Source organism: Anomaloglossus baeobatrachus, chromosome 1, assembly GCF_048569485.1.
Source record: "Anomaloglossus baeobatrachus isolate aAnoBae1 chromosome 1, aAnoBae1.hap1, whole genome shotgun sequence".
Lineage (NCBI taxonomy): Eukaryota > Metazoa > Chordata > Amphibia > Anura > Aromobatidae > Anomaloglossus > Anomaloglossus baeobatrachus.
The window spans coordinates 634,680,031-634,703,951 of NC_134353.1; the positions used below are offsets into that span (position 1 = coordinate 634,680,031).

The 23,921-nt window shown below is 43.1% G+C and overlaps 1 protein-coding gene across 3 annotated transcripts in view; it reads right to left on the reverse strand.

Moving 5' to 3' along the window:
• Positions 1-22,428, reverse strand: part of CDH24 (cadherin 24) — a 158,048-nt gene extending 135,620 nt beyond the window's left edge. For 2 of the 3 annotated variants that reach the window (XM_075319346.1, XM_075319353.1), the window contains exons 1-2: positions 22,158-22,246; positions 14,137-14,492 (exon numbers count right to left, since the gene is read on the reverse strand). In XM_075319346.1, coding sequence (XP_075175461.1) covers positions 14,137-14,364 — 228 coding nt within the window. In that variant the 5' untranslated portion in view covers positions 14,365-14,492; positions 22,158-22,246. Of the gene's footprint in view, positions 1-14,136; positions 14,493-22,157 lie in introns of all 3 variants that reach the window. The other variant, XM_075319361.1, reaches the window with a different exon arrangement.
• Between the last annotated feature and the right edge of the window lie 1,493 nt (positions 22,429-23,921).

A 23,921-nucleotide genomic window follows, 5' to 3' on the forward strand; every position in this document is an offset into this window, starting at 1 on the left:
GCACACATCAGATCGCACACCCACACACATCAGATCGTGCACACATCAGATCGCACACCCACACACATCAGATTGTGCACACATCAGATCGCACACCCACACACATCAGATTGTGCACATATCAAATCGCACACCAACACACATCAGATTGTGCACATATCAAATCGCACACCAACACACACACCAGATTGTGTACACATTAGATCACACAACCACACATTCACCACATCCGGTGATGCCGATTGCTTCTGGGCCTGCGGTGGAACATACCACCACAGGTCCTCACGCTCCACTGCACTGCATTCCATCTTCACCTGCCTGCCGGAAGGGAGCAATCGGAATCGCCAGATGTGTTGAGTGTGTGTGTGTGCAATCTGATGTGAGATTGTGTGTGTGATCTGATGTGTGTGTGATCTGATGTGTGTGTGATCTGATGTGTGTGTATGAGTATGAGTGTGTGTGTGATTTAATGTATGTGAGTGTATTGGTCAGAAGAAGCAGGGTACGACTGCGTGGAGCATACCTGCTGGGAGTGCGCACCAAAGATCGCAGGAGGACCTAGGAGCCACGCAGACATCCGGGGTCTGGTAAGTATGATTCTCCTGGGAAAGGGGGTCTGCTTTTTGGGGAAACTTACCCCCAGCTGTGTTTCCCTGAGAATAAGCCCTACCCCGAAAATAAGCCCTAGCGCATTTTTCAGGGGCAAAAAGTCTTATCATCAGGATTGAAACGCTAGGGCCCCTGGGAGAATGGGGGCCTTGAGAAATTGTGCAGTATGACTCCCCCTATCGCCAGCCCTGACTGTAACTAGGGATAATTTTTTTGTGTAGGGCTTATATTTCAAGCATTCTCCAAAAATCCTGTAAAATCATGCTACGGTTTATTTTCGGGGTAAGTTTTATTTTCAGGGAAACAGGGTAGTATCAGTACCTTCTTTCAGTGAGACATGGATCTTTCTTAATATGCATTTTTTATTTTGTGAATTTAAAGCAAGTAAGTGTCATTTTGTTATCTTTAACTTTTCTTTTTTTTCCTTTTGATTATGCAAATTGCTACTGTATAACAATATTTTAATTCATCCTCTTTTCCATTACGTTTATTGCTTAAACAAGAGATAATATATAATTTAGTTCATCAATCACGGGTTTAGACAAGAGACAAGTTTTTTTGGATTTATTTTTATAACACTTGATGCTTACTAGGGCACTTTTATAGAGTACATTTATTTATTTTTTTATTTATTTATTTACAATCTATTACATATTCCCCAGTTATAGAGGAAATACATCTTACTTTGGTGGACTGTAGTGCTGATGAGGCTTTGCTAAGATCCAGCAGCTCTTATATCTTCCAAGTACCTGACAATCACAGCACCGCCAAGACTGGACCAGTAGGTAGCATTGCTATTTCCAGATCTTTGGATATACAGCAGTAGCAGTCATCGAACACCATGCAGCCAATAATCAGGAAGGCAGAGACCGTTAAATACTGTCTCTGTCTTCTCTATGCAAATGGCAGCAGTCATCCCCTGCAGCTACATTTAAAAATAGCCCTGCAAAGTTAAAGGGAACCAATCACCAGGATTTTCATATATAACCTAAAGCCAGTGCTGTACTGGCACTATCAGGCTGATTCTATACATACCTTTAGTGGTCACCTAGGTTGTACAGGTTTTGAAATCCAAGAAAGTAAAACTTATAAAATCAGCTTTTTCTTGAGTGACAGCAGCTGAGGATCAGATAATATCTGAAGGGTATTCATAGTTATTCCCTCCCTCTGTTAGAATTAGCATAAGTATTATACAATCGGTTTAACTTTTGCCAAGCAGGACCTGTGCTGAGGTCATACCCATGTGACCAGAAGGGGTGGGGCCTCAGCCAGAAGAAAAATGTTGTTTCCTGGTATCAGCTTTCTTGGCTGAGGCCCGGCCCCTTCTGGTCACATGGGTATGACCTCAGCACAGGTCCTGCTAGGCAAAAGTTAAATCGATTGCATAATACTTATGCTAATTCTAACAGGGGGAGGGAATAATTATGAATACCCCTCAGATATTATCTGATCCTCAGCTGCTGTCACTCAAGAAGCTGGCACTGGCTTTAGGTTATATACGACAATCCTGGTGATTCATTCACTTTAAGCGTGGACCAGCCCAAAGTTTAAAGTTTTCAGGCAATCAATATGCAAATCTATAGAATACTGTTAGAGTTGTTTCGAAAGAAAAAAAAACAGTGACAGGAAATGTGCACACAATGGGCCTGATTCATCATTTCATTTCCCACAGTATTTGTCATGAATTAGTATCACTAAACAATTTGTGCCTTTTTTAATGGGCTTTTGTTTAGTTTTCTGTTGTTTGTTACGTTTTTGCAGATGTTTTAGACAGACGCATGAAAAAAAAGACTTTTAAAAAGTCGCAAAATTTGTTGCAACTCTATACTAGTTCCTCCCTTGAGTGCTTTTTTGTACACAAGTTAAAAAGCCACATCTTTTTTAGACATTTTCCAAAATATATGACTTTTACACTGAATGGGCGCAAAAACAGTTGAAGGCAGGAAAAAAAACACAATTTGGGGCTTTGCACAAAATTCATAAATTATGTGCACCATATTGATGAGTTTGGTCAGAAGGGACTTAAATAAATGTAAAAGATAATCTGGGACAATGTCTTTTTAAGGCTGCTTTCACACTACGTTTTTTTTTACATGCATGAACGTTTTTTTGCTGTAAAAGTGGATCCTGTTTTTACAAAGAAAAACGCATGCAAACGCATGTGTTATTTTGCAGGATCCTGTCACTTGAAGTTTATGGGCGGCCATTGAAGTCATGTGATCGGGAGTGAGGGGAACTGAACGTGATAGACTGGGAGCCGGCATCTGACAGCTGCAGACGCTGGTAACCAAGGTAAACATCGGGTAACTAAGCGAAGTGCTTTGCTTGGATACCCGATATTTACCTTGGTTACGAGCGTCCGTAGCTGCTAGGAGCCAGGCTGCCTGCTCCCTGCACACGTAACCAAGGTAAACATCGGGTAACTAAGCGAAGCGCTTTGCTTGGTTACCCGATATTTACCTTGGTTACGAGCATCCGCCGCTCTCAGGCGGGGGAGAGAGAGAGGGGGGAGAGAGAGAGGGAGGGGGAGAGAGGGAGGGAGGGGGAGAGAGAGGGGGGAGGGAGAGAGAGAGAGAGAGGGAGGGGAGAGAGGCAGGGGGAGAGAGGGAGGGGGAGAGAGGGGAGGGGGAGAGAGAGACTGATCACGCCAGGCTGGTTTCTGGGCATGCTTAGTAGAGCAAGCAGGATCCTGCCTATCAGCATGCCAGCATTCACATGCGTTTGCGTGCAGTATAGTCAGGATCCAGTGAAAAACAGTATTTGGACGCAGCTCAAAAACGCTACAAGTAGCGTTTTTAAAAAAAGTTAAAAAACTGCAAGTCGCTGGATTCTCACTATAACGCACGCAAACGCAGGTGAACGCATGTTGACGCGAATCCATTGCAAATGTATTGAAATGAAAACGCATTTGCACTGGATCCGTTTTTGCGTTAAAAAAACGTTCATGACGCATGTTAAAAAAACACAGTGTCAAAGCAGCCTAAGGTGGATGCCGCCTGAACAAAAAAAGCTTAAAAATTGCTAAAAAGAATAAACATCTACACTGCAATGTCACAACGTCTTGTTGTTAATATGTTCAGTCTATTGAAGCTTCTTTTAACCGCTTCGGGCTTTCAAAGCCATGAAGCAGCTAAAAGAAGTGACCTGACCAGACTTCAGGCTGCTTCCATTGGGAAGTCGCTCACTAGGTTATATATACAGTACAGTTTAAAAAATCACTGCCGGCAAAGGCGCTGTAGAATCGTTCAGATGCCTAAGAAGACGCTTCAGGGAAAATACCATCAGCGTTTTCCATAAGCGCCTTGCCTCTTTGAAAATCTGGGAGGTTCACCTGAGTTTATAAGACATTGTGTGCATATACCCTTATGCTATTGGTGAAAACGTAATTTTAGTTTTACACTCAATATTTTACTCTAATGAAAGCAGTGAACAAAACACATAATGAATAGGGATGATCGAATACCTCATATATTCGGCTTCGCGAATAATTTCCGAATACATCGCCACTATTCATCTATTCGATGCGCAATGTAAGTCTATGGGAAGGCCGAATAGTAACGAATAGTTGTTATTCGGGTTTCCCATAGGCTTACATTGTGCATCGAATAGTCGAATAGCGGCGAGGTATTCGGAAAATATTCGCAAAGCCGAATAATCGAAGGATAATCCCTAATAATGAACAAAAAAAAAAGCTTCAATGATGCGATGTTTTTTTCCTTTGCCCCATTTCAAAGCATTGCAAAGGCTGAAATCAGCAAGGACACTGCGACATAGTTACAATTCCACACCAAAATTCGGTGAAAAGTCTACAGCAAAAATGTGTCATCTAAATATACAAATGGTCAAAATCTCATAACCTGGCCGTGCTCTGCTACTATCCAATAGGGTGGAAAAGCTTCCAAGTTTCATAAAGATCTATTCACATGTCCTAATCATATTGAGTTTTTTTGTCAAAAGTTAATGAAAATTTTTGGTAAATCAAAACAAGGCACCATTTGATCATGACACAAATAGAGCTTAACGAGAACCACCAACAGGATTTTCCTTTATAAACTAAAGCCAGTGCTATACTGCCACTATCATGCTGATTCTATACATACCTTTAGTTGTGAGAGTGGATGTATAGTTTCTGAAATACGGGTAAGTAAATTTTGTGAAATACACTGTTACTTGATTGATAGGTGCTGCAGAATTTCTAATAGGTGGGTCGGGTTTTGCTAGTTATTCCCGCCCCTGTCCTTCCTCCCCCTGTAATAACAGAGAGAGAGAGGAAGGACAGTGAGGTAGACATAAAGTTTGCTTGCCGATATTTCAGAACCTATACATCCGATCTCACAACCAAAGTATGTTTGGAATCAGCATGATAGCGCCACAATAGCACTGGCTTTAGTTTATATATGAAAATCCTGATGGTTGGTCCTCTTTAACATTAGGTGATTTGTGTCTGGCTAGGCACCCACTAAGGGTCAGCACACGTGGTGGGTAAAGCGAGTGCAATGCGATAAAAAAAAATTGCATTCCACTCGGACCAGTATTACTCCATAGGCCTGCTCCCATGAGCGATTTTTTTCTCAGCCCTAATCGAATCGAGAAAACAATCACAGCATGCTGCGGGTGGAATGCGATCTTGTTTCACTCGCATTCATTCAAGTCTATGGGGGCGAGAGAAACATCGCATTGCACTCGCATTACACCGGTGTAATATGAGTGCAGTGCAATTCTCGCATCAGCCAGCAATGGAGGAGATAAATCCCTCCCTCCTCTCCGCAGCGCTGGCCTTCCCTCCACAGCGCTGGCCCTCCCCTCCGCAGCTGTGGTCTGATTGCACGATCGGACCACAGCCGCATGACACTTGTATGACACTCGGCTACCGCTTTGCTGCGAGCGTGAGCCGAGTGTAATGCGAGGACTCGCGCTAATCCCCGTGTGGCCTCAGCCATGGTCATCACATGCCCAGTGTACAGCCCAGAGGTGGACATGTCATGGATGTCAAAGCGGCTTTGGAATGGATTGTTATAAATTGAATATGAATTCATTTGTTAATATTAATACACGCATTCTTGTGCAAATACCCCATTATTAATAAGCAATCAATTCACACTCAATTTCTAATAACCCATTTCAAAGCCGCAGTTACTTTCATGTCATAGCCGCGGTCACCTCTACGCCCCCATGACAGCACAATGGTACATTTATTAGAAATGCAGAAAATATACATAATGTAACATTAGTTCAGAGAGCCCAGATCCAGCTGTGGCGTACTGCTGTGTGCACATGAAGCTTTACCCATGGCTGAGTATTGTGGGTCTAATGGCATGCGTTGTACTTGTCACAGAAACATCATGTTATGATTTTATAAATCAATCTGAGTGGTGAACACACAGAAGACTGTCGTGTCACTTGTTTGAACACTGTGTGGGTAGACAGACCAGGAAATTACCGTAATCAGGTAACCATGGCATATCAGCTGCCATACATTTCCATGGTTTATTTGTTTCCCTCTGCATCAAAACTCCCCATAAACATGGACCTAACATTTTTGTGTCTTTTTCACTCTAAAACATGATTTTCACATAATTTTTTTTCCTATAGACTTTCCTTACTAAAAAAAAATATGACAAAATGAGTATTATTTATTCCATGTTGTTCTAGCACTTCCTCTCAGCAACAGTTCTCAGTGTTTGTTTACATGGCTGCCGCTGTGACATCACGACTACATCACATGACGTCTGCGGCTAATAACAGGTCTAAGGCTGGAGTTCCACTTCCGTATGACTCATGTGAGTCTCGCATCGGTATCACCCAGCGCAGTCACACACTCTCCTGACAGGAGCGGGTCGGCTGCATGTATTTCTATGCAGCTGCATGCTCGTGTCTAGACAGTAACAGGCCGTGTCGGGTGATACCGATGTGAGACTCGCACGAGTCATACTCAAATGGAACTCCGGCCTACGCGGTCTTCTACCGTCTAAAACAGTACTGAGTCCAGTGATTGGTTGTTGACAAGTTCAGGTGCTGTAGTTGTGACTTAGGCTAGGTTCACACTTCCGTTGTTTTGCTTTAGTCACAATCCGTCGCCTTGAGGAATTATGGTATCCTGCAAAATATTTTGCAGGAATCCAGTTTTTCCCCATAGACTTCTATTAGCGACGGATTGCGACTGATGACCCTGCGTTGCATCCGCTGCGTCGCGGTCAGTCTTTTTTTGACTGACCGCCGGGCGGGAGCAACGCAGAATGTAACGTTTTTTTTTGCAGCGCGATCCGTAGGATTTCGCTGCACATGCACTCTCTGGCTCCCTGCACACGTAACCAGGATACACATCGGGTTACTAAGCAATGCGCTTTGGTTAGTTACCCGATATTTACACTGGTTACGTGTGCAGGGAGCCAGCGCTAAGCGGTGTATGCTGGTAACCAAGATAAATATCGGGTAACCAAGCAAAAAGTGCTTTGCTTTTACCCGATATTTACCTTGGCTGTGCACGGAGCCCGACACTTCACTGCTCGGCTCCGCCCCCTCCCGCACTCCGCATGTACACACACACACTCACACACACACTCACTCACACACACACTCACACAGACACTCACCTGTCCTGCAGTCCCCGCGGCACTGACGTCCTCAGTGCCACGGCCCCGCTCGGCTCCGCCCACCCCGAACTCCGCCCACTCACGCTCTGCCCCCCGCACACAACGGAGTCCAACAAAGAATTCTGTTCTTTGTCATCCGTTGTACAACGCATGAGTCACATGCGTCAAGCGACGCATGTGACTGATACAAAACAACGGAAATGTGAACCTAGCCTTAAAGGTTTCTTCCCATCTCCAAGATCCTATCCCAATATGTATTAGGTGTGCCTCAACTTAAAAATGTAGTATAGTTCTCCTGATATAGCCATATTACTTACCTCATATTCAGGGCATTGTAGCTTATTTATCCATAGTTACGGCCACTCATATAGTGACAGTTAGTTGTGTGTGGTTGTAACCATGGATACCTAACCTGCAATGCCCTGCCCATGAGGTAAGAGACACGGCTATAACAGGAGTAATCTACTACATTTCTTTGCTAATATTATTATTACACCTATTACATATTGGGATATGATCTTGGAGATGGGAATACCCCTTTAATAGATTCAGGTATGTACATCAATACTGGGGGCAGCAGCAGAAAGGCAGCGCTGGAGAAATAGGGGGTAAGTAAAGATCATTTTGTTATTTTTTAGCAGAGCAAACGTAACAAATAAATAATAAATGAAAGTGGAAATCCTCAAGGTCTTGCAGTAATATATAAAATCTAATAATAACCTTACACTATGTAGCTGATCATTCAGCTATCTCTCCGGATTCTGCCATAAACATGCATATTTGGATGGACCACAGAGAACACTATGCAGCTGAGTAACGATTGTGAAGCTGTTAATTTCCAGGAAGAACCAATATTCATGCTGGAAAAATTGAAACATGATCATTTATTTTCCTTAAAGGGAATCTGTCAGCAGGATTCCACCAATCAAACTATTTGTGCATGTATCTTTTTCAAAGATAAGTCCAGCAATACCTTTTCATGTCCGTATTTTTTCTCTGTTGCTGAGAAATCATCGTTTGAATTGATCTGCAAAGGAGGCTGAAGATCTGAATCCTGTCACTCCATCTCTATTCCTCACACAGCACCACCGCCTCCTCCTGCCTGATGTCGCACAGGATACAGGGTAGCAGTCAGGCAGTTGGAAGTAGCCCTGGGTAGGGAATAGAGCTGGAGTGACAGAACCTTTGGCTCTACAATAGTTCTTCAACCTCATTTGTTGTCACGGTTATGCCTAGGTTGACAGACCGTCCTGTAGTGTCCAGGTGTAGAAGATCGCAGCCTTTTAGGACCCTGCGGATATCCGCAAATTTCAGCTGTTAATCATCATCAATTCCCCTGGTATCCTAAAATACTCACAGTTCCTCCTGGTGTTTTCTGGTTATAGCATTATTTTCCTACACAAGCCTTGGCTGCAAACAGTCGGCTTCTATCCCTCTGAAGTAACACGGTTGTTCGTTACTATTGCTCTTCCAGAGTTATCCTGGAGATCAGTTGTTCTTAGACTTTGCCTGTGTGTGCTCCCTGTTTGTTCTTTACTCCTTAGTGGGGTTGACAAAGCGCTCATCCCATCCATTCCCTACTTAGGGCCCAGAACAGGTTCAGTCAGGGCCAGGTATCCTGCTCGGCACATAGGTGTGGAACCTATCTAGGATGGTTATGGCAGACAGGGGCCAGTGGAAGGTTTGGTCAGGAGTCACCATCTCCCCTTTCCTTCTCTGTCACTATATGCGAGGTACTTCCCCATACCTAGCGTGACATTTGTGTATCAATTCAAATGCTGATTTCTCAAGAGTGGAGGACGGACTGGCCATGTAAAGATATTGCTGGAGTTGTGTATGAAGAAGCTACCTACACATATAAATAGTTTGGGGTTTTGTGATCTTGTGGAAATAGAGCTGGAGTGACAGAAGCTTCAGATCTACCATAGTCCTTCAGCCTCAATTGTATATCAATTCAAACACTGATTTCTCATTAATGAAGGAACGGACCGGTTATGTAAAGGTATTGCTGGACTTGTCTTTGAAAGGGCTACATGCACATATAAATAGTTTAGGGTTCTGTAATCTTGCTTACAGATTCCCTTTAATGCAGGCATTGTAGGACACCCCCACACATATTAGACTGTAGATGAATCTACTGACAGCCATCAGATTTATATGGCCAGCTTAATGCCAGCTATGTCAATTAGCCTGAAATAGGTGGAACGTGTCTTAGCTGGATCTGTCAGTGATCTTCATGCATGGAGGCTGTTGTGAGAGGAAGAAAGAGTAAAATGAATCAGTCATGTTTGATTTTTTTCAGCTGATCTTGTGTTTTAAGTGGCTCCGGAGCAGTGCCTGGCAGCCGGTCCCCCTCCCACCTCAATACAAATTAATATGCACTTTCTGCCTAGCTGAATATGCATATTAATTGGGGGTTTGTCAATGATGATAATTGCCAGCTGAACAACTTCGGACCACCACTTATCATATGCTTTTAGGCATCTTAATCTTTCTGAAGAAGACTGAAATTGTTAAAGATAGACTTTCTAATGAATTGCTTGCATGAAGCCATAATAGTTATGGATGCTCCGGTACATTGTGACACATCTACTTCCCTTAATGCCTATAGAGCCATCGCTGTTACCTGTTTTGCCGAATTTTGATATTAGTACTTCTCATTGGTGGTGACAGATAGTTGTCCGTCATGCACCTCAGCTGGTTGTCATGCGGAGATGCCTCCAGTCATTTTCTAAATTATTGCTCTCTACAGACACTTTCTTCTGTACCCAGTATAATAGAAGTTGAGGGGGAGATGTGATCATATATATAACCTAGCAGAAATACAGCAGTATTGTTTCTCACATTTCTGTTCTTATGCTCTCAGTGGACATTAGAAAAAGCAAATAGCTATGGAAGAAACCACCTTAATTCCTAGGCTTTCTATCTAAATTTAGCTGTATAGTCATTAAGATGTTTCATAATGCATCTATAATTGTGATGGGTTCATGCAAACGATCCATTAGAAAGTGTATCTGACAGCTTCCATCTTCTTCAGGTATGTGTACCCCATGAAGTACATGCCATGGACTTTTAACAGATACAGTACAGTATATGGTATTGTATATGGTGCCAAATCAGAGCTGATGTGCAGGAAAAACAGTTAAGGGAATACAGTGCCACAATGTCCTCCTTATTCCCAAGGTTCAGGACCCAAGTGATCAACTTTGACAAGGGCTAACCTGGCGACACTGCACAAAATAAAGATTGGGGCGTTACACTATGACATTCCATATTTGTTGTATCGTGACTCATAACCTACAATGAGCCAACATTGTGGGATTCTTGGTCATTGGTCACACACGACTTTGATCCCAGGGCCTTCATAGCAATTTTTTGTGTGACTTGTGACACAAGCACAAACTTGTTATTTTTTCTTAATTGTTGCCCAAGTATTTTTGGTTGTACAACTTATCTGAGACTTGCTTTCGAGAAGCCAGTGCTGTTTTCCCTTCATTCTAACTCCATCATACACATTATTTATAGTGCTTGACCAAGCAAGTGCCTGTGAGAGTCAGGCACACCAGCTGCCGGCCAATGGTCTGCCAAATCATTCAGCCAGCAGCTATCTCACCCGACTGTCCCATACACAGGAGCACTCACTCAACCAAGCGCTCCTGTATTCTATATGAGAAAGTCACTGCCAGACATGTCTGATATCAGACAACAAAACGATCAGCTGTCCAAAATCTGACATGCTGAATTGTTATCTCCCGACATCTTCTGTCGAGAGCACATACACACCTGTCGGCCGAACCCATTGATAGCTGCAGCTTTGGCCAACAGTAGCCTAATGTGTATAGGTGCCTTTAGGAGCGGAGTGGCTATCAGTGGTTGAACCTCCCTGATCATTAGTTGGTGGCATATCCTAGTGATATATCATCATTTTATCTGATGGTAAAATCCTTTTAATTGTATAAAGGTGTTCTATGGGGTTATTTTATTTTTATTTGTCCCTCATTTTTTATAAAGAAGTAACTGTAGTACCTGGCATTGACCGAGATAGTAACTAAGTGTCTGTCCCTCCCAGTCTCTCTCCCTCTGTCTGTCTCTCTCTCTGTCTCCCTCTCTGTCTCTCTCCCTATCTCTCTGTTTCTCTCTGTCTCTCACCCTGTCTCTATCTTTCTCTTTGTTTCTGTCTCTCTGTCTGTATCTCTCTTCCTCCCTGTTTCTCTGTTTTTGTCTATCTCTCTTTGTCTCTCTCTCTGTCCCTCTCTATCCATCTCTCTGTCTGCCTCTCTCTCTGTCTCTCTCTGTTTCTCTCTCTGTCTGTCCCTCTGTTTATCTGCCTCTCCACTGAAATCATAATACCTCATACATAAGCTTCTTATACTAAGAATGTCCTTTGTTCCTATAGCAACCAATCTTAGCTCCTATTAATGACCTGTAGCTCCCAGTTCCATTGACTTTAATGTAAGCAGGTTTTTTGGCAAACAACTGTAAAGCGCGGGGTTAAAGTTTCCCCTCAAAACATAGTCTATGATGTTCCCTGAGTCAAATGAGTTGGCTGTGCGAAATTTTGTGATTGTAAATGTGACGGTGCGGATTCCTATAACGGACATACACACATACACACACATACAGTGCCTACAAGTAGTATTCAACCCCCTGCAGATTTAGCAGGTTTGATAAGATGCAAATAAGTTAGAGCAGGCAAACTTCAAACAAGAGCAGGATTTATTAACAGATGCATAAATCTTACAAACCAACAAGTTATGTTGCTCAGTTAAATTTTAATAAATTTTCAACATAAAAGTGTGGGTCAATTATTATTCAACCCCTAGGTTTAATATTTTGTGGAATAACCCTTGTTTGCAATTACAGCTAATAATCGTCTTTTATAAGACCTGATCAGGCCGGCACAGGTCTCTGGAGTTATCTTGGCCCACTCCTCCATGCAGATCTTCTCCAAGTTATCTAGGTTCTTTGGGTGTCTCATGTGGACTTTAATCTTGAGCTCCTTTCACAAGTTTTCAATTGGGTTAAGGTCAGGAGACTGACTAGGCCACTGCAATACCTTGATTTTTTCCCTCTTGAACCAGGCCTTGGTTTTCTTGGCTGTGTGCTTTGGGTCATTGTCTTGTTGGAAGATGAAATGACGACCCATCTTAAGATCCTTGATGGAGGAGCGGAGGTTCTTGGCCAAAATCTCCAGGTAGGCCGTGCTATCCATCTTCCCATGGATGCGGACCAGATGGCCAGGCCCCTTGGCTGAGAAACAGCCCCACAGCATGATGCTGCCACCACCATGCTTGACTGTAGGGATGGTATTCTTGGGGTCGTATGCAGTGCCATCCAGTCTCCAAACGTCACGTGTGTGGTTGGCACCAAAGATCTCGATCTTGGTCTCATCAGACCAGAGAACCTTGAACCAGTCTGTCTCAGAGTCCTCCAAGTGATCATGAGCAAACTGTAGACGAGCCTTGACATGACGCTTTGAAAGTAAAGGTACCTTACGGGCTCGTCTGGAACAGAGACCATTGCGGTGGAGTACGTTACTTATGGTATTGACTGAAACCAATGTCCCCACTGCCATGAGATCTTCCCGGAGCTCCTTCCTTGTTGTACTTGGGTTAGCCTTGACTCTTCGGACAAGCCTGGCCTCGGCACGGGTGGAAACTTTCAAAGGCTGTCCAGGCCGTGGAAGGCTAACAGTAGTTCCATAAGCCTTCCACTTCCGGATGATGCTCCCAACAGCGGAGACAGGTAGGCCCAACTCCTTGGAAAGGGTTTTGTACCCCTTGCCAGCCTTGTGACCCTCCACGATCTTGTCTCTGATGGCCTTGGAATGCTCCTTTGTCTTTCCCATGTTGACCAAGTATGAATGCTGTTCACAAGTTTGAGGAGGGTCTTAATTAGTCAGAAAAGGCTGGAAAAAGAGATAATTAATCCAAACATGTGAAGCTCATTGTTCTTTGTGCCTGAAATACTTCTTAATACTTTAGGGGAACCAAACAGAATTCTTGTGGTTTGAGGGGTTGAATAATAAATGACCCTCTGAATAAACTTTTCACAATTTAAAAAAAAAATAAAAAAAGTAACAACATTCTTTTTTGCTGCAGTGCATTTCACACTTCCAGGCTGATCTACAGTCCAAATGTCACAATGCCAAGTTAATTCCGAATGTGTAAACCTGCTAAATCTGCAGGGGGGTTGAATACTACTTGTAGGCACTGTACATACATATACTCAGCTTTATATATTAGATATATGAGCTTTCCAATTGCTTGTGTTAAAAAGAAATCTCTCTCCAAAGTATGGTAATCTATTCAATGGCAAAAGTAATCAGTACAAGGTCCATGCATCCCACCACGACCTACGGTGTAATATAATTGACCCCCGTACGACTCCACAGGTATGGTCAACCATGCTAAGAGACTGTGAAACTCACACTGCGGATACACCCTCACGTGCTTCCCGTTCATAGCGCGTGAAAGGGTCAAGGCCATATTCAGAGCGCCCCTGCAATCTCTGTAAGGAGGCAGTTTTTTATTCTTAGTCAGTAACAGGGCTGAATAACACAAACAGCCCAGAGCACCCCATTAACATGGTAATGAGCATTTTATCTATGACATATGTGGCTGAACAGCTTGTCCTGTGGATGTGATGTGAACATAGGACTTTCTGATCAGAAATGTTTTCCAGGTTTAATCCCCGTCTGCACTGTGGAAAGCCATCCTACGGCTTAACTATTTGATCCAGAGGAAAGCAAACCATAATTGATGAGCTACGTTCCGAAAACTCTGGTCTGTGCTGTGACTACTATGACAAGCAAAGCATTTCTTCTCACTTATCAGCCTGAAAGTTTTCAGCATCAGCTTTTACCCCAACGCAAATGTATTTTTAGTTGATTATCAATTTGTACAGCATTGTCCTAGGAAATACACCTACTTACCCTCCCGATCAGGACAGGCTCCGGTCCGGCATATTCTTCAATCACAAAGAACTGGTTCCAGACCCAGCTACGCTTGGAACGAGGAGGACCAGGGCCCTGAGGAGGAGAAGATGAGGATCCACTATCTCCACTTAGCCCTGGAGAAGATTCCTCCATAACAGGAAGAGAGGAGGAGGAACAGCCCAAAAGCAGTAGGGAAAGCAGAGGGCAAAATTGGAGGGCAGGCATTGGGAGGATTGAGGCCCAGTGAGGCCAAAGGGCAAAGGTCACAACAGACTGCGACTTGTATGCTGTAAGTCAAAGTCTTCCATGTAGTAAAGTCTCTTTAGTTTGGGTTGTAACCGTGTAGCTTGAAACTGGCAAAAATAAATGAGGGAAAGAAAAATATAATGGATTACAATGCAAAGCTGATCTTTAAATACTACATAAAGAATACATCAGGTTTACACATTTCTTTATCTTATACAGAATAATAACCTAAAATGTCACTTCAATGCTTTATTCAACCCTTGAACTCTGACAATCAATGACATGTAACACATACGGCTGTGGGTTCTTCTGGATTACTGACCATACAGAATAAATACATTCATTTCCACACTTCTTTATGGTACAACCATATTGTCCACTACAATTCGGGATCTGTTGTGCTGCTATGTGGAAGATGTCCTTATTCACATTGTACTTGCCTATTTAAAGAGTGAATTTCACCTCACATTGCATTTGAGTCCATACCTCAAAGGTACACGTTGGAAGTATTCCCTGACATATAGGCCTGACGTATGCTACTGTATGGCCATGCAATGGTAAAGTACACAGCTCGATATAAGGTGTTTTTTTGCAATGCAATCACCCTATTTACAGTACATAAAAAATCCTGCCAAAAACAAGCTTTTGTTGTCTTTTTAACCCTTTTTTATATATTCTTCTGCTTTTATCGATTCAGTAGTCAAATTTGGTGTATTTTTTAAGCTGAAACAGCTCAACAATTCACATGTTGCTTCTTTTTCCATGCTGAAAATACAATAAAATACAGCAACATGCACATTTTATCCTTTCTCGTTGAAATCAACAAGAAACTTGAAGTGCTTTTGATGTGGATTTTGAAGAAGAAGAATAAACTTAAAAATCTGCTCCAAATCCATGTACATATAAACTTACTGGTTAATGTTTATTGTAGAAGAGATTGGATGATGGTAATCCTTTTATGATCCATCAATCAGACAGGTCAGAAGTGTGAGACAAGTGATGGTTCCACTTCTAGGATCCTTCATGACCAAGAATGAAGCACCAGGCAGTGGTGTAACTTGAACCTAATGGGCCCTAAAGCAAAAACTCCAACAAGGCCCCCAATTACCAAGGTTCTTTAATAGTATTGGTCTGCTAAGATGGGTTAAAGGGACTGTTTGGGCCTCTTTAGACTCCAGGGTGAAACTGCAACAACTACACCTGTTATAGTTACACCCCAGACACCGTATCTTAAAGGGGTGGTTCACCACTCTGCAATTCTGCCTCAGAGTGGCGCTATCACGGTCTGCTCTTCCCAATGAAGTGCCCCCCCCCGGGATCTGTGACTTCTGGGATCCGGTGATGTTACATCAACTTCCAGTTGAAGTGATATCAACGCAGCCTGACCCATTCTTCCTGAGTGTGGCTGGGCTGTGGGCAGAGTTTCACCGCTCATCACAGCCCAGCATTGCTTCTGCTTGTGAGAGCATGCGAGATGCTGGGCTGTGACGAGCTGCAAAACACCGCCCACAGCCTAGTCACTCAGGAACACTGGAGCCGGCCTCAGTGATGTCAGGTCAACTAAAAGTTGACCTAACATCACCGGATCCCAGAGGTCACGGAGCCCGGGGGAGGGGGTCACTTCATGGGGATGAGTGGACCGCAATAGCGCCGCTCACAGGCAGAATTGGCTGATCAAGGTATTTAGAAAAAGCCTTCCCTATCAGTTTTACAGGGTTGAGACCACTATTGCAGAGTAGTGAACCACCTCTTTAATTCTCTGCAGGCAGAAAAGTGCTACTCTTCATAAAACTGAATTGGAAACAGCCAGTGCTTTTGATGTTCCCATTCACTGTAGTTAGGAACGCCAAGCCTGAGTCTACTTGTTCTTGATAATGAGGGAAATGTACCAACACATTTCACAATTTTATGACCTTTTTATGACAGATCATAAAAGCAAAATAACAACAAACCCTTTAATTGACGGAGAAGGTCAACTCAAGAACGCATATTTACTAGTAATGTTATTTTATAGATGAAACATTTGAATACATAAAACTCGTGCCAATCTAAACATACAAAGCATTGATGTGACTCCATTCATTGAGTGCTGCACTGGCACTATTGTTTCTGCGCTCATCTCTCGCTTTTTCCTCATCCACCTCCTGTCTCCCTGCAGGCCTGATATTTCAAGTGAGAAGGTTCTGACTGTTCTTTTCTAGCTCCGCTTTTCCCACAGACCATAGGAGGCTTTGTATTGGTTTTATTCTTGACTATGTCTCTGTCTCCTATGATTCCCACTGTTCCTCTGTATCTTCTCCCCATTGCGCTCCCCCCTTATGTAGAACTTATTTCCCCTGTTCGGATTTAGCTGCGTACAAATTGTACCATCTGTCTCTCCTCTCCACTTCTCCTTCCCCTTCTCCCCTTGCTTCTCCTCTCTTCCTCTGTCTCTTTGTATGCCCGTCATGTTCAACACTTTACGCTTTACTGCAATAAGAAGAGGATAAGAAATCATAGGGAGAGACTGAGAGAGGAAAAGGAGGGGGAGAAAAAAGGGATAGATAAAGACACCAGTAAAGAACAAAACACAAAACAAATGGCGAGAGGGCGAGAAAAACAAAGCCTTAATTGTGGAGGATCATGATAGAGGGGGACACTAGGGCAGGGGGACAGGAGGACGGCAGCTTGGCTGGACACAATTTGTGCCACTGCAGAAGTTCGGTGGCACTGAGGGACACATGACCATCTGGTGACACGTCTCAGTGATGGCAACACATCTCTTGCCGTCCCTCATAGGGACTCGAGCAGGTGACCAGAATTTAAACAAGTCACCGTAGCCATCAGTGCGAGCATCATATGGAGTTTTATGTAGTCACATCCGAGACTGTGGCTATCACTTCAGAATTATCCAGTCATCCTTCTCCTCCACTCTCAGATATCTCATTGTCCTTCTGTCTGAGTCTCTCTTCCCCCGCCACTGTTTTTTTAATGCCACCCTCCCGCTATCTCTATTCCAACTGCTTGTAAAATTCATGTCTCTTTTCCCTGTAGGGTTTAGTGGATTATTCTAGGATGGTGTATGCTGGGTATTAACTTCCACATATAAAATACGATTTTTCCTTCCTCTGCATCTGTGCATCAGACGAATTAAACTCTTAAATATACATGTCAGGTGGATCGTCTGCCAAGAAGTGTGTACAGAATGTGCTATGTGATTGTCTAATTGAGGCATTGATCATCCCGCAGCCAATCCCTTCACCTGTCTTACTGCTCCCAGAAACTCCTTCCCGAACCCCATTTATGGTCCCTATAACTCCTCTAAGTGCTCCCCTTAATGAGCCATTAAACCATTTGCTGCATATGATCCCATTGTTCAATTACATCTCTCCTCTCAGCACCTCCTTTTATCTCTCTTTTTACAATGCGTTATATGGGTCCAAACCGTTTTGCTGCGATTCTTCCATTACTTATTATACTGCTCCGCAATCCACCCTTTAACTCTCCTATTGCTTCACATAAATTCTGTAATTGCTCCATAATTACACATCGTCTGCGCTCATTGCCAGCTGAACCTCTCACGATAAATGCGTCACGCAATATGTTGTCACCAACACCCGACACTTCCAGCTCCTCCTCTTTCCCAGTATTTCCGCTCTTTAGTCTCCTGTCTATACTGACACGCAATCGCACTATATTTATATACTAGTATCATATATTGACACACATTCATAAAATAGTATTATATATTGATACTCATTCATTCTATATTTATATAACAGAAGTGTTATATATTCATACTCATTCATACAATATTTATATAACATTAGTATTATATATTGATACTCATTCATTCTATATTTATATAACAGTAGTGTTATATATTGATACTCATTCATTCTATATTTATATACTAGTATCATATATTGACACACATTCATAAAATAGTATTATATATTGATACTCATTCATTCTATATTTATATAACAGAAGTGTTATATATTCATACTCATTCATACAATATTTATATAACATTAGTATTATATATTGATACTCATTCATTCTATATTTATATAACAGTAGTGTTATATATTGATACTCATTCATTCTATATTTATATACTAGTATCATATATTGACACACATTCGTAAAATAGTATTACATATTGATACTCATTCATTCTATATTTATATAACAGAAGTGTTATATATTGACACATTCATATAATGTTTATATAACATTAGTATTATATATTGATACTCATTCATTCTATATTTATATAACATTAGTATTATATATTGACACATTCATATGTTTATATAATATTAGTATTATATATTGATACTCATTCATACAATATATATATATTATTTTTTTTTTTATTATTTTTTTTTATTTATATAGCAGTATTGCACACTAACACTTACACTACAGGAAGTAATCATATTTCCAATGTCCTGTATGTTCCCCGCGGCTTCTCATGACTTGTCAGGCTGCCAGTTATATGACATAATTACATGATTCTGATTAATGAGCCATCAGAATGTAAAAAACAATCTAAATAATGTTCCTAATTGGGCATCTGTCGCCTTAGGCTAGGGATATATGGTGAGTTTGGACGCACATCATGGAGATGGCAATGTCATGTTGTGACATCATGTTGTGGCACATGACATACCCTACCACGACACAACTGGCACCAAACATCCACACCTGGCCACAGGTTACACCCGATTTTGCGAGTATGTGACTCGCCTGCGTCTCATCTGTGATTCAGTGTTCTCTGGTCTTAGGTTTGATGTCATGCAGTCGCAGTCGTGGGGTAGTCCTAGCCTAACGTCCATTATCTATGATATGTTCTCATGGAGGTGGGTTCTACCACAAACTCCGCATATAACTGGCCCTTGGTGACCAGCGGGGGACATGCATGTTGTCTTAACCAATCAGAAGTGCTCACAAAAAATTGCCATCCTGCTTTGACTTTTTGCTGTTAGTAAATCCTTCAGGGAATGTATTCAACCCTCTTAGCACTTTTAGAGCAGAGCCCTTGGGTCATACGGGCACTTTCTGGGCACATTTCATTCCTGCAGTAAGGGGGCAATTGTGGTGACCAATGATCTTAAAATGATTTTTCTTTTCTTAATCTCATCTAACAGACGCCAAAGATGTAACAATTCCCAGGAATAACTCTCATCATGTCTGTGCCAGTGTTTACCAATATACCCATGCACGTCTAACTGCGAGTAAATTGAAGTTTCTATATCGCCTCCTGTGGCGTCAAGTCAGTGCTATCCCCTGCTGCCAATGACTGAGGGCAGACAGCTGGGAACTGTGCAGTCTGTAATGCCGTATAGATGCCCCCTCACAACACACACAGCATATACCGCATACACAACACACACAGCATATACCGCATACACAACACACACAGCATATACCGCATACACAACATGCAACATATAGCGCATACACAACACACACAACATATACCGCATACACAACATATACCGCATACACAACACATACAGCATATACAGCATACACAACACACACAACATATACCGCATACACAACATATACCGCATACACAACACACACAGCATATACCGCATACACAACATGCAACATATACCGCATACACAACACACACAACTTATACCGCATACACAACATATACCGCATACACAACACACAGCATATACCGCATACACAACACACACAACATATACCGCATACACAACACACACAACATATACCGCATACACAACATATACCGCATACACAACACACAGCATATACCGCATACACAACATATACCGCATACACAACACACACAACATATACCGCATACACAACACACACAGCATATACCGCATACACAACACACACAACATATACCGCATACACAACACACACAACATATACCGCATACACAACATATACCGCATACACAACACACACAGCATATACCGCATACACAACATATACCGCATACACAACACACACAGCATATACCGCATACACAACACACAAACATATACCGCATACACAACACACACAACATATACCGCATACACAACATATACCGCATACACAACACACAACATATACCGCATACACAACATATACCGCATACACAACACACAACATATACCGCATACACAACATATACCGCATACACAACACACAGCATCAACACACAGACACACAACATATACCGCATACACAACACACAACATATACCGCATACACAACATATACCGCGTACACAACACACAGCATCAACACACACACACAACATATACCGCATACACAACACACAGCATCAACACACACACACAACATATACCGCATACACAACACACAGCATCAACACACACAACATATACCGCATACACAACACACACACACACAACTTATACCGCATACACAACACACAGCATCAACACACAACATCAACACACACAACATATACCGCATACACAACAAGCAACATATACCGCATACACAACATATACCGCATACACAACATATACCGCATACACAACATATACCGCATACACAACACACAACATCAACACACACAACATATACCACATACACAACATATACTGCATACACAACATATACCGCATACACAACATATACCGCATACACAACACACAACAAATACCACATACACAACACACAACATATACTGCATACACAATACACAACATATACTGCACACACAACACACAACATATACTGCATACACAGCATATACCACATACACAACACACAACATACACAACATGCACAACACACAACATATACCACATACACAACAAATACCACATACACAACACACACTGCATACACAACTTATACCGCATACACAACACACAACATATACTGCATACACAACACACAACATATACCACATACACAACACACAACATACACAACGCACAACACACAACTTATACTGCATACACAACACACAACATATACCGCATACACAACACACAACATGCACAACACATAACATATACCGCATACACAACACACAACATGCACAAAACATAACATATACCGCATACACAACATATACTGCAAACACAACACACAACATGCACAACATGCCACATACACAACACACAGCATACACAACATGCACAACACACAAAACATACAACAGGTACAACATACACAACACCAACACACATGATCAACATACACAATACACCACACACAGAACAACACACAGAATATCAACACATAACATACACAACATGCGCAACAAGCACATCAACACCGACATACACAACATGCGCAACATCAACACAAACACACAGAACATCAACACACAACATATACAACATCAACATAAGCAACACCATTAAATAAAATACGCAACATGCACAACATCAACACACATATCAACATACATAACACCAACATACAGAACATCAACATATAACCTATACAACACAAAACACCAACATACACAACATTCACAATATATACAGCAATACACACAAAACCAACATACTCAACCCCAACACACAAGATATACAACATCCACAACATCAACACAGAACATTAACTTACACACAGCATATACAAAGCACACAACCTGCGCTGCAGCAGCAGACAGAACCTCAGCAAACACCATGCACGACCCCGACACAACACACAGTGCACAGACCACACAGCACCCCCTGAGCGGTGCGCCGTCCCCTCGCCGGTCATGCACACGGTCACACGCACACACATGACCCCCGCACACTCAGGCAGAAGTTTGAACGCACCGTGTAACTCCAGACGTGAGAGGCAGACCGCGCCGCAGACACCTCAGGATGGCAGAGACCTCCGCAGAGACAGCGCTCAGCCCGGAGCCGCTCCAGAGACCGCTCCAGATGTGAGAGAGTCCGGCAAGACTGCTGCAGAGACAGCTCCACATCTACGAGAGCCTGCCGCCGCTGCTGCAGAGACCATGTGATAAGGAGGCAGCGATAGAGACAGGCACAGGTTCCTGCAGATGCTGCCCTGGTTTTAGAGCGAGTGATGCTGAGAATACGAGTTGACATACCCCCCTCCCCAAATAAAATCCCCTGCACTCCCCCTCCTTCTAAGTCTCTCTCTTTCTATCTCTCCTCCTCTTTCTTCCTCTTTCTCCTTTCCTCTAATACAAGAGGACACAAAGAACAGAGAGACACAGACAAAGTGACAGCCACAAAGCAGAGGGACAAGGAGTGAGAAGAGCAGACAGCAGCAGCAGCAGGACGTGTACATGGGGAGGACAGACTGAAGGATGGAGGGATGAGAGAGACGGATGATAGAAAGATAATGGATAGATAGATAGATAGATAGAGGGATAGATAGATAGATAGAGGGATAGATAGATAGATAGATAGATAGATAGATAGATAGATAGATAGATAGATAGAGGGATGGACAAGGGTAGTAAATGGCCATGTGACATGACTGGTTTTGGATGCAATGTGACTGTGCCCCCAGGGTACATACACAATTTTCCAATATACAAGGAAAGCAGCTAGAGCCACACTGAAGATATATGTCCAGAGTGCAGTATACATGGGCATGCGAGGGGAATACAGAGTACACTACATAGAACAGGGTAGCATTGTATGTCAGCACATAGTGTACAGAGCAGAGAGGAGAGAAGGTAGAGGGCAAAGGAGGAGAAGTGACTGCGAGGGGAGCAATACTATCTACCAGGGGTACAGTACTGTCTGCCAGGGGGGCAATACTAAATGCCAGGGGTACAGTACTGTCTACCGGGGGGGGGCAATACTATCTGCCGGGGGTAAAGTACTGTCTGCCAGGGGGGCAATACTATCTGCCAGGGGTACAGTACTGTCTGCCAGGGGGGCAATACTATCTGTCAGGGGTACAGTACTGTCTGCTAGGGGGGCAATACTATCTGCCAGGGGTACAGCACTGTCTGCCAGGGGGGCAATACTATCTGCCAGGGGTACTGTCTGCCAGGGGAGCAATACTAAATGCCAGGGGTACAGTACTGTCTGCCAGGGGTACAGTACTGTCTGCCAGGGGTACAGTACTGTCTTTGAGGGGGGCAATACTAAATGCCAGGGGTACAGTACTGTCTGCCAGGGGGGCAATACTATCTGCCAGGGGTACAGTACTGTCTGCGAGGGGGGCAATACTATCTGCCAGGGGTACAGTACTGTCTGCCAGGGGGGCAATACTAAATGCCAGGGGTACAGTACTGTCTGCCATGGGGGCAATACTATCTGCCAGGGGTACAGTACTGTCTGCGAGGGGAGCAATACCAAATGCCAGGGGTACAGTACTGTCTGCCAGGGGAGCAATACTAAATTCCAGGGGTACTGTACTATCTGCCGGGGGAACAATACTATCTGCCAGGGGTACAGTACTGTTAGGGCCAGGTGGACGGGCAGACCCAGGAGGTGGATCCACTGGGCCGAACTCCTTGATGAAGGCAAGGGGTCCGGTAGCCGGAGCACTACGGGTAGCAGGACAGTCCGTGCACAAGAGTGGAATGGAGAAGTCCCTGGGACCACGGAGTC